Below are 12,407 nucleotides of genomic sequence, written 5' to 3'. Positions count from 1 at the left end.
TGTGCGTACACGCGTGTGAGCGTGGCGGGGTGGGTTCGCGCTTCTGCGTGCATCCATGCGTGTGCACATCCATGCACGCGTGTTGCGGGGAGGGGGTGTATGTCTGCGTGTCTGCGTACACGCTCGGGCACGCGCACGCTGTGGCTGGACCCCGCAGCACCCACCGGGGCAGAGCACGCGGCCCTCGCCCTCCCCGCTCCCCCCGTGGCCCAGGCGCCGGCCCCTCCCCGCAGTCGCTCCCAGCCCTTCCTCTGCTGCTGCTCTCCTGCAAACTTTCTAAGCTCCAGCTGAAGGCCCTGGGTATCAGCGCCTCCAAAAATCCTCTTGCCCGCAGGCTCCCGGGAAGGGAAGCTTTCCAAGTCGAGCCGAGCGAGCTAAGCCCTTGGTGGAGGCAGAAGCTTCAGCTTTCATGGTGTGGGGGTTTTTGGGTTTGTTTTTTTTTTTTTTTTTGGTTGTTGTTGTTGGGTTTCTTTTTTTTTTTTTTCTCTTTCCTTTTCTTAAATAGAATTTCGAGCCCTGAGGGTTTTAGAGAAAACATTGCAAATGGGAACCAGCGCCGGGCTGCCTGCCTGAGTCAGCAGGCATCGCCCGCTCTCCGCCGGGAGCCCCCGGCTTTGCCAAAGGGGCAGGAGAGCAGAGCCCGGGGTGTCTCGGGGCAGCAGCTGAGGCCGCTGAACCACCACGTGCGGCAGCAGAAAGGCCAATTTTTTTGGCTTTAGCAGGGATTTCTAGCAGGGATTTTCCCCCGCCCCCCCCCCCCCCGTGGGGCAGGTTGGGGTCCCGCACCCTGTCCCGGTGGCTGTGGGTCCCCGGCGTCCCTTGTGTGACACAAGAGGTGGTTTTTGGCCGGGGGGCGGCACCGGGCTCCCCCTCAGCTCCCTGCTCAGGGGGCTCCGGGCTCCCTCCTCTTCCTCGGGGCCTTCCTTCAGCTGCGGCTTTTCTCCGGGGACCCGCTGCTCCCGGGCGGTTTCACCCAGTGTCACCCAGGGACCCCCCCAGACGGAGCCGGGGACCCCCGAGCCCCTCCCGGCACAGGCCCTGGGGACACCAGGAGCCTTCGCGGTGGCCTCGCCGGGCTCCGAAGCAGCCGAGACGGATGATTGCAATAAAAAGAGATGAAAATAAAGGATATTTTATTAAAAGTAATAACAGTGGCTCTCCTCGGGAGGCGGCTTGTGGGCGATGCAGGTTGTGTCTGGATCGGCACGGGGTGGGGGGACAGGAGGTGTCGATGGGGGGAGCGTGGCCGTGCCGACCCCCCTGGGGGCTCCTCTCCCCCCAAATCCAGCCAAACTCTTCCCACGAGGCTCCCGGGGCTCGAGGGGCCCCGTGGAGCTGCCACCCCCCCCCCGCGCCAGCCACCCGGAGGAATTTGAGTAGGAGAGGAGATGGCCGCGGAGTCGAAAGAAATATGAAGGAGTTTGTGGAGCACGGAGGAAGGGGAGCGAGGTCAGGGAGGAACAGCGGCGGCGGCCGGGAATTTGCTGACGGGAGGAGAGGAGAAAGGAGCCACGTTCGCTGCTCGGGAGCGGGGGTGGCCGGGGTGGGGGTGGGGGCGAGGGGGAGCAGCAGAGAGACCCCCCAAAACCTTGGCAGATCGAGGGGGGCGAAGTCCCCATGGGGTAGCACGGCCCGACCAGCTTGGCGTGAGGCCCATCGCCCCCGGCGTCGGGGCGGGTTGAGCAAACCCATCCTTGCGGCGAGTGGGTGGGGGGGGGACAGCCGGACCGGGGGGGGGTACACGCCACCCCCCAGCACCGTGCGGAGCCGGGACTGGCATCGGCAATTTGTTTTCTCCCACTCGCCGAGCGCCGGAGGCAGAACAGGATCTCCCGCGGTGCGCGGCGGGCCATGAAAACCCATCTGCGCCAATAATAATAACAATCATAATGATATTTATACAGAGCCTAATGTCTCCGAGCAGCTTCCAGAACCCATTTGGAGGCAGCCGTTCGCCTTTCCTCATTACGAGCGATGCGGTGGAGCGGAATGGCTAACGAAGCCGCTCGTTAGCCGGCCCCGCTCCGCGCCGGGTCAGGACCGGGGGTCCCCGGGGAGTTGCGATGCCCCGGCCAAGGCGGGATGGAGGGGAAGGGATTTCGCTTCCCGCTCGCCGGGGCGCGACGATGGGGAGCAGAAAAATAATTCAAGATATTTTTTGGCTTGGAAAAGCACCTTGGCGGGGAAAGGCGGGTGAATTCCCTGCTTAAATAAGCGGCCAGGCCGGAGAAGTCTACACCCCAGCTCTTCAAACCCACGGAAGGTCTCTTTATTATTTTTTTTTTTTCTTTTTTTTTTTTTAAAAAAGCAATTACGAGGAAGCCTCTTTGCCTGCGTTCCTACATTCCTGCCGGCGTGACCTCTATTCCGTGGTAATTAAGTGCCTTCCAGGAGGGGCTGCGGCGGGCGCTGCGTTGCCCAGCTCCTGCCTGCTCGACGCTGGTGCGGTGCGGAGAGCCGCAGGAAACGCGAGTTCCCGAGGAAAGGCAGCTTCTCTGGCCTCTCCGGCCTCCTTCCCCCCGCCAGTAACTCCTCAGCTCCTTGGCCGATTTAAAACGAATTTCACAAGCGGGTCAAAGTCACAAGGCTAAAGGAGATGGGGCGAGAAGGGGGCTGGGGAGATGGGAGCCGTTGGGACCGCGCTGGGTGGGCTCAGCTCCGTATTAGACATCAGAGCATCCCCGCCGGGCGCTGTAGGAAACCCTCCGCCACGCGCCGACGCCGTTTTTCTTTAATTCCTTTCTTTTTTGGAGCACGGGTGAGTCCCAGGTCGAGGTGGGACTCCAGCCTGGGAGCAGCTCTCGGGGGACCAGGCGCTCTGGCTTCCCCAACTGGTTTTCGGGGTGGGTGCCGGGTGCCAGCCGGGTGCTGGGTGCCAGCTCGCAGCTGGTCCTCACGGAGGCATTTGCTAAACGGACACCGAACAGATGGGGACGTGCCGGAGAGCCCCCGCGGGGCTGGCGTGCCGTGGCATCCATCACCGCCTCGATCGCCGCCGTTCTCAGCCGAGCCGGGGCGACGGTGACCCAGCCCTGCCCCGGCCATCGGGACCCCAGCCCCAGCACCCAAACCGCCCGGCCAGCCGCTCCCCGACAGCGCCTTGGACTAATCCTGCGCTGGGGGAAAATCCGCCCTCCTTTCCCCCCGGCCCCAGACGGCGGCCGAGGACCGAGCCTGTTTTGCCGGCACTAATCCTGTCCCCGTAACCCGCTGCCCGTCCTTCCCCGTCACCGCCATCAGGATTCCCTCCACGGAGGGCTCCTTGAGACGCGTCTCCCCTGGGTGCTGCGGACCGGTCCCTTCGCCCCTCGGTGCCTCAGTTTCCCCATCTCCCAAATCTTGCTGCTCCCCGGTGCCGGGCTCAGGCAAGGAGAGCGGATTTGGGTGTCACGGGGTGCAAAGGGGATGCAACCTGGCCCAGCAGCTCTGGTCGCACCCCGCGGTGCAGGGCCCCGGGGACGGCGAGGGTTGGGATTTGACCAAAACGCCGCTTCCAGCATCGCCCCGGGGCCGGTCCAGCCCCGGCTCCGAGCATCACCTCCCTCCACCCGGCGCGAGCAGCCATCGCAGGGGTGCCGCCGCCTTTTAATATTTATTTTTTTCCTCCTCACGCTAATTTCTGGCGTGTGCTTACATCTTCTAACGAGGGTTTTATTTGTCGTGTTTGTTTGTTTGCCTGCCGGGCTCGGCTCTCGGACAGAGGTGCTAATAAAGCAGACATCTGTCACCGGGGATTAGGTTGTGTTCTTGTTAACACGCTGTTTCCTTTAAATAAATAATTGTCCCCCAAACGGGCATTCAATTATTAAAGCAAACACCGGCGCAGGCCTGGCGCGAGGGTGATGGGCTCCCGCGGGGACCGGGGTGGCCTTTGCGCTGAAGCGGATGCAGGAGCATCCCCAGGGAGACCCATCCCCATTCCCATCCCCTCCGCGGGGGCAAAGCCGCTTCTCCCACCGCGGATAACGGTGCCGTATCCCAGTTTCCCATTAAACCCCCCCGGCTCTCGCACGTGAATTTTCCTCTCCCTTCCAAAATTCATCCCCTCCATCCTCCAGGACTGATTTAATTGCCCCCGGTCGCAGGCTGCGCCTCGTCACGGGGATGGCACTTCCAGCCCCGAGGTCGAGCCGCCCTTATCGTTATTATTTTAATCAGCTCTGGAATAAGAGGAAGAGCGAAGAGATCCAGTGAAAGCGGCCGCAATTCCCGCACGCCGGTGGCGGGGAGAGGGATGGTTAAACCGGAGGATTCCCCTCCCGGGGCCTCGTGACTCCGTGCTTCGCCTCTGCGTCGGGGTCGTGGCTGTCCCGCTCCGCGGGTGACGCTTTAATTACGCCCAGGACCTGGCAGAAAGAGGAGGAGGTGGGAACGCGGGCGATGAGGGTAACGGCCATAAAACGTAGGTATTGCGGGCCATACAGCGCCGGGAACGGGGCCGGGGCTGCCGCGGGGATGCTCGGGGTGTCCGGGGTGCTGGGGGGAGCCCTCGCGGGTTTGGGGGAGCCCCTCTGACTCCCTCCTGCAATGGGGAATAGCGGGGCAGGGCTGGGAGCGGGCGCTGCTTCCCCAGGCATCGCTGCGGGAAGCTGCGGGACTCCGAGATTGCTGTGGGACCCCGGGATCGCTGCGGGACCCTGGGATCGCTGCGGGACCCCGGGATCTCTGCGGGAAGCTGTGGGACCCAGGGATCGCTGCGGGACTCCGGGATCGCTGCGGGACCCCGGGATCGCTGCGGGACCCCGGGATCGCTGTGGGACCCCGGGATCGCTGCGGGACCCCGGGATCGCTGCGGGACTCCGGGATCGCTGCGGGACCCCGGGATCGCTGCGGGACCCTGGGATCGCTGCGGGACCCTGGGATCGCTGTGGGACCCCGGGATCGCTGTGGGACCCTGGGATCGCTGTGGGACCCTGGGATCGCTGCGGGACCCTGGGATCGCTGTGGGACCCCGGGATCGCTGTGGGACCCTGGGATCGCTGCGGGACCCCGGGATCGCTGTGGGACCCCGGGATCGCTGCGGGACCCCGGGATCGCTGCGGGACTCCGGGATCGCTGCGGGACCCTGGGATTGCTGTGGGACCCCGGGATCGCTGCGGGACCCTGGGATCGCTGCGGGACCCTGGGATTGCTGTGGGACCCCGGGATCGCTGTGGGACCCCGGGATCGCTGTGGGACCCTGGGATCGCTGTGGGACCCTGGGATCGCTGCAGGACCCTGGGATCGCTGCCTGACCTCAGGATCGCTGCCAGACCCCGGGATCGCTCCCTGACTGGTACCTGCAGCTGGAAGAAGGGTGCTGAGCACCCCGGGGTGGGGACACTCCCTCTGGGACCAGTGCATGGACAGACCAGGATCCGTCCCGCCGGGTCCCGGGGGCAGCCCCAGGGATGCGCTGGGGATGAGGCGTCGCGGCGAAGCGAAACCCTCGGGTGTCCTGGCAGGGCTCCCCTTCCTAATCGTCCTTATTTGCCCAGGCCTAATTCATAAATCAGCAGGCGCGAGTAATTTCCCCAGGAGAGCATTTAGACGGGAGATTGAATGAGTAATTTACTGGGAACATTAAGACGGCACCAGATAACTTATTTATGAGAACTTTTTGACAGATCTGCCACTCAATAATTTATGCCGCGCAGCATTTAGTCAGGGTCACCAGTAAATAATTCACTTATTATAAACTATAGAAGGTTTTATGAGACGCTGAATTATTATCTCGCACTGGATTCGGGGCCGTAAATATGAAACCGATGATGTCCCGGTAACGGAGGTGTCCCTGGATCGGGTGTGCTGAGACCCGACGCCGCGACACGCTCGGTGCAGGGGCTGCGTCGGAATGTGGTTCGGTCCTGCTGGGTGCTGGGGGGCTGCTGGGTGCCGGGGGGCTGCCGGGCCCCCCTTTGGGCTGCGGTGGCCTCTGGGAGGAAGAGGCATTGCCGCGTTTTGGGGCGGCTGCTTGTGCAACAGCTGAGGAAACTGGGTTTCACTTCGCAATTTTGAGGGGCTTTTATTAGAGCAATCTTGGCTTTCCCCGGTTGGGGAAACTGAGGCAGGGGAGGCACCGCTCCGGGACCCCCGAATACGAGCTCATCGCTGCCACGGGGATGGTCCCTGCGGAGCGGTGAAGCCGGGGGGCTCAGACCCCGCTGAGACCTCATCCCCCGGCTCGGTGGCTTTGTCCCTGGTCACAACGTGGATGGCGGCCACCAGTATCAGCAGCGGCCCGAAGATGGTGGCCACGAGATACCCCTTCACCACGCAGTAGCGGTCCCGCACCCCGCACACCTCCGGCCCCCCACCATCGCCCGGGGGCTGCCCCCCACCTGCGCCCGGTGTCGGGGCGTCTCCAGCATGGGGCTTGGTCGCTCCCCGGGGTGTCGCGGTGCTGCCGCTGTGTCCTCCCGTGTCACCGGTCCCGGCCGCCGTCTTGGGCCAGCCACCTGCGGGCACGGGGCTCGGCGTGAGCCGCGGGGCCAGCCGCTCTTTTGGGGACAGGGGACCGGCCCCCACCTTGGGGGGTCTGGGGGCCACTGGGGCTGGGTGCAGCGGGTGCAGCACCCCGGGGGGTCTGGGGGGCCACCAGGGCTGGGTGCAGCGGGTGCAGCACCCTGGGGGTCTGGGGGCCACCAGGGCTGGGTGCAGCGGGTGCAGCACCCTGGGGGTCTGGGGGCCACTGGGGCTGGGTGCAGCGGGTGCAGCACCCTGGGGGGTCTGGGGGGCCACCGGGGCTGGGTGCAGCGGGTGCAGCACCCTGGGGGTCTGGGGGCCACTGGGGCTGGGTGCAGCGGGTGCAGCACCCCACAGGGGGTCTGGGGGCCACCGGGGCTGGGTGCAGCGGGTGCAGCACCCTGGGGGTCTGGGGGCCACCAGGGCTGGGTGCAGCGGGTGCAGCACCCCGGGGGGTCTGGGGGGCCACGGGGGCTGGGTGCAGCGGGTGCAGCACCCCGGGGGGTCTGGGGGGCCACCGGGGCTGGGTGCAGCGGGTGCAGCGCCCCGGGGGGTCTGGGGGGCCACGGGGGCTGGGTGCAGCGGGTGCAGCACCCCGGGGGGTCTGGGGGGCCACCGGGGCTGGGTGCAGCGGGTGCAGCGCCCCGGGGGGTCTGGGGGGCCACCGGGGCTGGGTGCAGCGGGTGCAGCACCCTGGGGGTCTGGGGGCCACCGGGGCTGGGTGCAGCGGGTGCAGCGGGTGAGCACAGGCACCGAAAGAGGAAGGGAAATTTCTCCACCGACCACATGCCCATCCTGGGCTCCTCCACATGGTCAGGGAGGGGATGCCATGGGACGGGTGGGCTCGGGGCCGGGGAGCTCCCCGGGGTGGACCGAACCCAAGCCTGGTCCCCACGAGCCCCCTCCCTCCATCCTTGGACTCACCATGAACCAGCAATAAGTAGGAAAAGGTCTTTGGCTTGGTGGGGTCAGACAAGGTGTCCACGACCACCTCGTACCTCCCGCTGTCCTCCAGCTTCAGCGGACTGATCTCCAGTGACAGGTTGGTGGGGTGGATGAGCAGCCGGCCATGGAATTCGGGCAGGTAGTCGACGATGAAGATCTTCGCCCTGGGCTTGGCCTCGGCGATGTGGAGCCCCTGGGACCTCCAGGTGACCCTCGCGATGTCTGGGACCTCCGCGGGCTGCAGGGCCGGGAAGGACAGGGACTGTCCCTTCAGCCCCTTCAGCAGCTCGATGCCGCAGCAGAGACGCAGACCTGCGAGGTGCCGTGAGACGGTTGGGTGGGGGGGTAACCACAACGGCAAACAAGGGCGAGGGTGGTCTCCAGCTCCCCTAAAAGCACCCCGAAGCACCCCTGGGGATGGCTGCTGGTGCAGCCAGGATGCTCCAGCCCACCCGCCCTGGCATCCCAGCCCTGCCTGCGGCAAACCGCCCGTCCCAGCCCCAGGAGCACCCTTACCCCCGGCTGCCGCTAACAACACGCAGCAGAGAAACGTGGCCCCGGCTCCGGCCATGTCCCCTCCTTGTGTGGGGCTGGAGTCCCCCGATCCGTGGGGCTGAGCCCCACAGGGGCAGGAAACCCCCCGGGGCTGGCGGCAGCGGCGTTGGGGAGGGATTGCACAAGGTTCGCCGCCGGGAAGGACACGGGTGCTCGTGGGGCGAGGGAAGCGGTGACTTGGCGGGTGGGATGGGCTTTATGGAGGAAGCGGTGGCAGCCGGTGTTTGCCAGGACGTGCCGGGGCCTGACTCTGCCCCGGGACAGGCAGGAGAGGAAGGGGCAGCGCCCACTTCACCGCTCTCTTGTGCCATCGATGAATAACCCGGCGGAGGCGATGGGACCACGGCAGAGGGGAGGCGGGGGGTTTGAGATCCTCTTTGCGGGGTGCAATCGGCCGGGGGACACGGGCAGAGCTGGGGCTGGGGGTCCTTCCCCTGCGCATCCCGGTCCTTTTCCCATCGGAGCCAACTGGGAACGGGGACGCGGCTGCAGGCGCTGCCCCCCCCCCAGCACAAGTGAATTTTAGCTGGGGCTGGGGGAGGCTCAGGCGCTGGGTGAGAGGCTCTCGCTGGGGATGCAATCCCTGCATCACTCAAAAGCGAAGGTTTCCACCCAGTTATCCCTTCCCCGAGTGATTTGGGGCCAGGGCTCAGCTCCCGTGGGATGGATGCTGGGGGGTGGGGGTCAGGGACCCCCAGCCAAGGCCAGACCTGGCCCCCCAGGGACAAGCCCAGCCCCGCTGCCACCGAGCGCGGTCACATGCTGCCACCTCCCGGGCAGAGCCACGCTCCAGCCGGGGAGAGTATTTGGATTAAAAATAACGTGACTTTTCCTCCCTCCGCGGTTTAAAAGCGGAGCGCAGGTCGGATGCTGCGGGGATGGGCTGCAGGCCCATTAAAAGAGCAAAGCATTTTAAAAGCTGCCGGTCTGAGAAGAGGGGGGGGGCCGTGGGGGTCCGCACGGGGACCCTGATGGCAGCATCCGCCTGAAAGCCTCGTGCGGGATGGCCCCCCGCTTCCCGCTCCCACCCTCCGGCATCACCTGCCCCGCGCGGCTGGTTCGGCCGCCTTCCCAAAAAACCGGAGGGGATGCCGGAGCCAGGGAAGCAGCCAGGCGTCCCCAAACCCTCGCACCGCCACGGGAGCAGCTCTGCCTGCGCAGACCCCCCCCCCCCAGCCCTCCGCCGCCCTCCTCGCCTGCGCATCTCCTGGGCCAAATTTAGCTGGAAGGGGAATGAGAAACCGCGGATGATGCGCTGAATAAAAACACCCTCTGCAATGCGGTGCTTCAAGTATGCAGCATCTTCCCTTCCTCCTCAACGTGGTCCATGAAACGTGGTAAATGTTTCCCTTTCATTCTCTTCCCTTTTTTTCCACCCCCCCTTCTCGCGCTCCCTGGGCAAAGCTCCTCCAGCCCGCGGAAGGTCCCCTTGATGTAAATTGTTCCCAACATGTTGAACAGAGCCGCAGACAAAAGCTCTAATTAATCGGCTCAGCCCCTGCTCTGGAGCGGAGGTTTTCAACCTTGCAAAACGTTGCTTTTCCCTTTGTAACCTTAATTAGTTTTTTTGCTCCTCTGCCTGCGAGGGGGAGGAAGGGGCCGTGGGAGCCGGCGTGTCCCACGTCACCGCCGGGGCACCGCGCCGGGAGGGAAAGCCGGCTCCATCCGGGCTTGCGGGGTCAGGCCGTGCCTCAGTTTCCCCCACCGCCGGGGTTGAAGCCGTTGCACCCTGGTCGCTGCCGGGTGATGGAAGAGGGACCCATCGGCTCGTGAATCCTTGGGTGCGCACGCGTGGCTTGCAGGAAACCCGCTCCGGCTGCCGGCGAGGCTGAGCTGATCCCGGCCCTCTCTGCTCCCCGTGCCGTGGCCTTTTTCCAAGACTTTTGCTGGGAATCTGCCCCTTTCCCACCCATTTGCCCAGTCCCCCAGCAGAGCCAGCCAACAGCCCCTACCCCAGGGGGGCCTGTTTTGCAGCGGGGACCCCCCCGCTCCCCAACTCATCCCATCCATCACCCAGCTCCCAGCCACGTCCAACCCGGCCGCGGGGCCGGGGAATGGCTGGGGGCCGCCGCGGAGGCAATGAGCTTACCGTAAGGTGATTAGCGGCGCGGATCAGAGAGCAGAAGCAGACGGCGGGGCGATGGGATTAGGGGCCACCGGCCCCGGCGCCTCTTGCTCTCTTCCAGTGGCACCGCGGCTGCCTCCGACCCACCGGCCCCGGGTGATGCTGCCGGGCAGGGGACGGCGCGGGCACGGGGGACGCCTGGCCTCGGGGGGCCGTGCTGGGCTTGGGCATCCCTGATATCCCAGGAAAAGGCCCAAGAGCGCAGCTGGATTGTAGTAAAACCTCTCTCAGGGCAAGCTCATTAATATCTAGCAGCGATTTAACGAGGTGGTATCTGTCAGCCAGGGCTGATAAGGGACCAACAAACTGCTGCGGCGCCCAGATAACACGATGCTCCTTCCACGCGGCGCCCGATCCGCGGTTTATCTATAGGCGGCAGATCTGGCGTTAAGATATTTGGGAGAGGGAATAAACCTCCGGCGAGGAGCGGGCGACGCGGCGAGCCGCTTCGCTGAAGGGTGGGGAGAGGTAAGGCGAGGCGGGGGTGATGCTCCTCCGTCCCCACATCCCGACCCCATCGCGACGGCTCCATCCCAGAGCGAGGGCTCCGGTGGGGAAGCAAATGCTCAAATCCCGAGGGAGAATCCCGCCCCGGGGGGGTCTCTTCTGGGGTGGGGGGAAGTTTTGCCCTGGGCTGTTGGAGGGGAGCCTCATCTTTTGGGGTGAAAACCCCTGCAGCCTGTTTGATCTGTCCCCTTCACAGAACAGCCCAGAACTTGTTCAGGAACCCAAAATACAGAATACAGGGGGAAAAAAAAATGGATTTTTCTATAATCCGTGCTCAGGCGGGTTAAGAGCTCTGCGCGGTTAAAAGCAGCTCATTTGTTGGGGGAGATTTGAGGCCCGACCTGATGCACAAAGCAGCGGCTGCTTTGCAGCCTCCCCCTTTGGGGGGTCCTCCCCAGCACCCGAAGAGCCGGGACCGCCGCGGGAAGGGGGTCCCCGCTGCCGGTCAAGGACGTGCGTGACGGCCGCGGCTGTGAGCAGCCTGGCCAGCACCGGCGGGCAGAGCAGCCCCTTCGCTCTGCAGCAGGAACACGAAATAGAGACAGAAGCCGGGATGGGGGGGACATCTCCTGCACCCCCCAAGGGCACTGAGGCCGGGTTGCTGCAGCACAGGCTCAGAGCGCTTGCGGGACTGATCCTGCCACGTCCCCACTGCCGCCGGCCCCAGCGCACAGCCACGCAGCACCGTGCACGCTGGCTGCACGCTGCTCCTCCTCCCCCAGGCTTCACCTCCCACTTATTTATCCCATATGGATTTAAGTCCCAAACCTCATTTTGGAGCTGGAGGGGTAGAAACTCCCCCCGAAACCATTTGTCCCACCAACCCGGGGCCGCAGCACGGCAGGCTGCCACGAGATCGGTGCTGGCCGTGCTCCAGCTCACCGGGTTGCTCGCGTTGCAGCGGCAGACGGTGGGGTCGGCGTCCCCGTGGACCTGCGGGTGCAGCCAGGGCTGGTGCTCCACGGCTCCCGGGGGGTCCCCGCTGCAGGACCAGCTGTAGGAGACGTTGTCGGCGCTGGGCACGGTGCAGAGCAGCGAGAGGTTGCACCGGCCCTGCTCCTGGTGCAGGATGCGTGCCTCCAGGCACGGCTGGCGGACGGGCTCTGCGGGGACAGAGCTGGTGAGAGGGGACGGGGGGGACACGGTGTCGGGGTGATGGGCACCTGCCTACTCACCCCACACCCACACGCGGAAGCACAGGGCAGTAACGGCACCCGATGTGTCCTCAAAATCTGCCTTGTAGACCCCGCTGTCTGCCGGGCTGACCGGGCTGATCCGCAGGGAGAGGGTCTCCCGCTGGAAAACAGCTCTCCCGGAAAAAGGACCCACGGAGGATGGGGCTGCTTCATTCTTCTCAGCCGTCAGGATCCGCCGCTGGTGTCCTGCACCCAGTACCACTCTCCATTCCACCCTCGCCCACCCCTGCGGGGGCTTCTCCGGCAGCAGCTGCAGCGCTCCGCCGGCAGACACGGCTTGTTCCCGGCATTCCGGGGGTCCTAAAGCGGAGCGGGGTGAGCGAGGGCCCGCGGCCCCGGGAGATGCTCCGTGGCTGGCGAGGGGGCACAGCCACCGCCACCGCAGGGGGATCCCACACCGGCACCGCTCTGCCCATCCCTGGGGACCGGGGGCTGGAAGCCTCCATCATCGCGCGCCTTCAGCCGTCCCTTGGGTCCCCCCGGGGCGGCCGAGCGCAGTTGGGGAAGGCGTTTTCCATTCCTCCTTCTCTCGCATCCTCCGCCTCCACGTGCCTTCGGCTGGCGAGAAAGGGATCCTCTCAACCACGCACCGTGGGGGTTATTTCCTCCCCATACATATTTCTCCCCCAAGGCTA

The 12,407-nt window shown here is 65.2% G+C and overlaps 2 protein-coding genes across 2 annotated transcripts; both read right to left on the bottom strand.

Annotated features, from left to right (window-relative positions):
- Window positions 1-5,551: 5,551 nt before the first annotated feature.
- Window positions 5,552-8,024, bottom strand: LOC142094041 (uncharacterized). The gene is made up of 3 exons (XM_075175867.1): window positions 7,906-8,024; window positions 7,369-7,701; window positions 5,552-6,437 (listed from the first exon to the last, which is right to left on the bottom strand). The coding sequence occupies exons 1-3, from the start codon at window positions 7,958-7,960 to the stop codon at window positions 6,085-6,087; spliced, it is 741 nt and encodes a 246-aa protein (XP_075031968.1). The 5' UTR covers window positions 7,961-8,024; the 3' UTR covers window positions 5,552-6,084.
- A 2,997-nt stretch (window positions 8,025-11,021) lies between these two features.
- On the bottom strand, window positions 11,022-12,389 carry LOC142094081 (natural killer cell receptor 2B4-like). The gene is made up of 4 exons (XM_075175919.1): window positions 12,363-12,389; window positions 11,752-12,190; window positions 11,306-11,679; window positions 11,022-11,093 (listed from the first exon to the last, which is right to left on the bottom strand). The coding sequence occupies exons 1-4, from the start codon at window positions 12,387-12,389 to the stop codon at window positions 11,022-11,024; spliced, it is 912 nt and encodes a 303-aa protein (XP_075032020.1).
- Between the last annotated feature and the right edge of the window lie 18 nt (window positions 12,390-12,407).

The sequence above is a fragment of the Calonectris borealis genome, chromosome 29 (genome assembly GCF_964195595.1).
Source record: "Calonectris borealis chromosome 29, bCalBor7.hap1.2, whole genome shotgun sequence".
NCBI lineage: Eukaryota > Metazoa > Chordata > Aves > Procellariiformes > Procellariidae > Calonectris > Calonectris borealis.
Note: the sequence above shows the minus strand (reverse complement) of the source record. Positions and strands in the feature narration are given on the sequence as shown.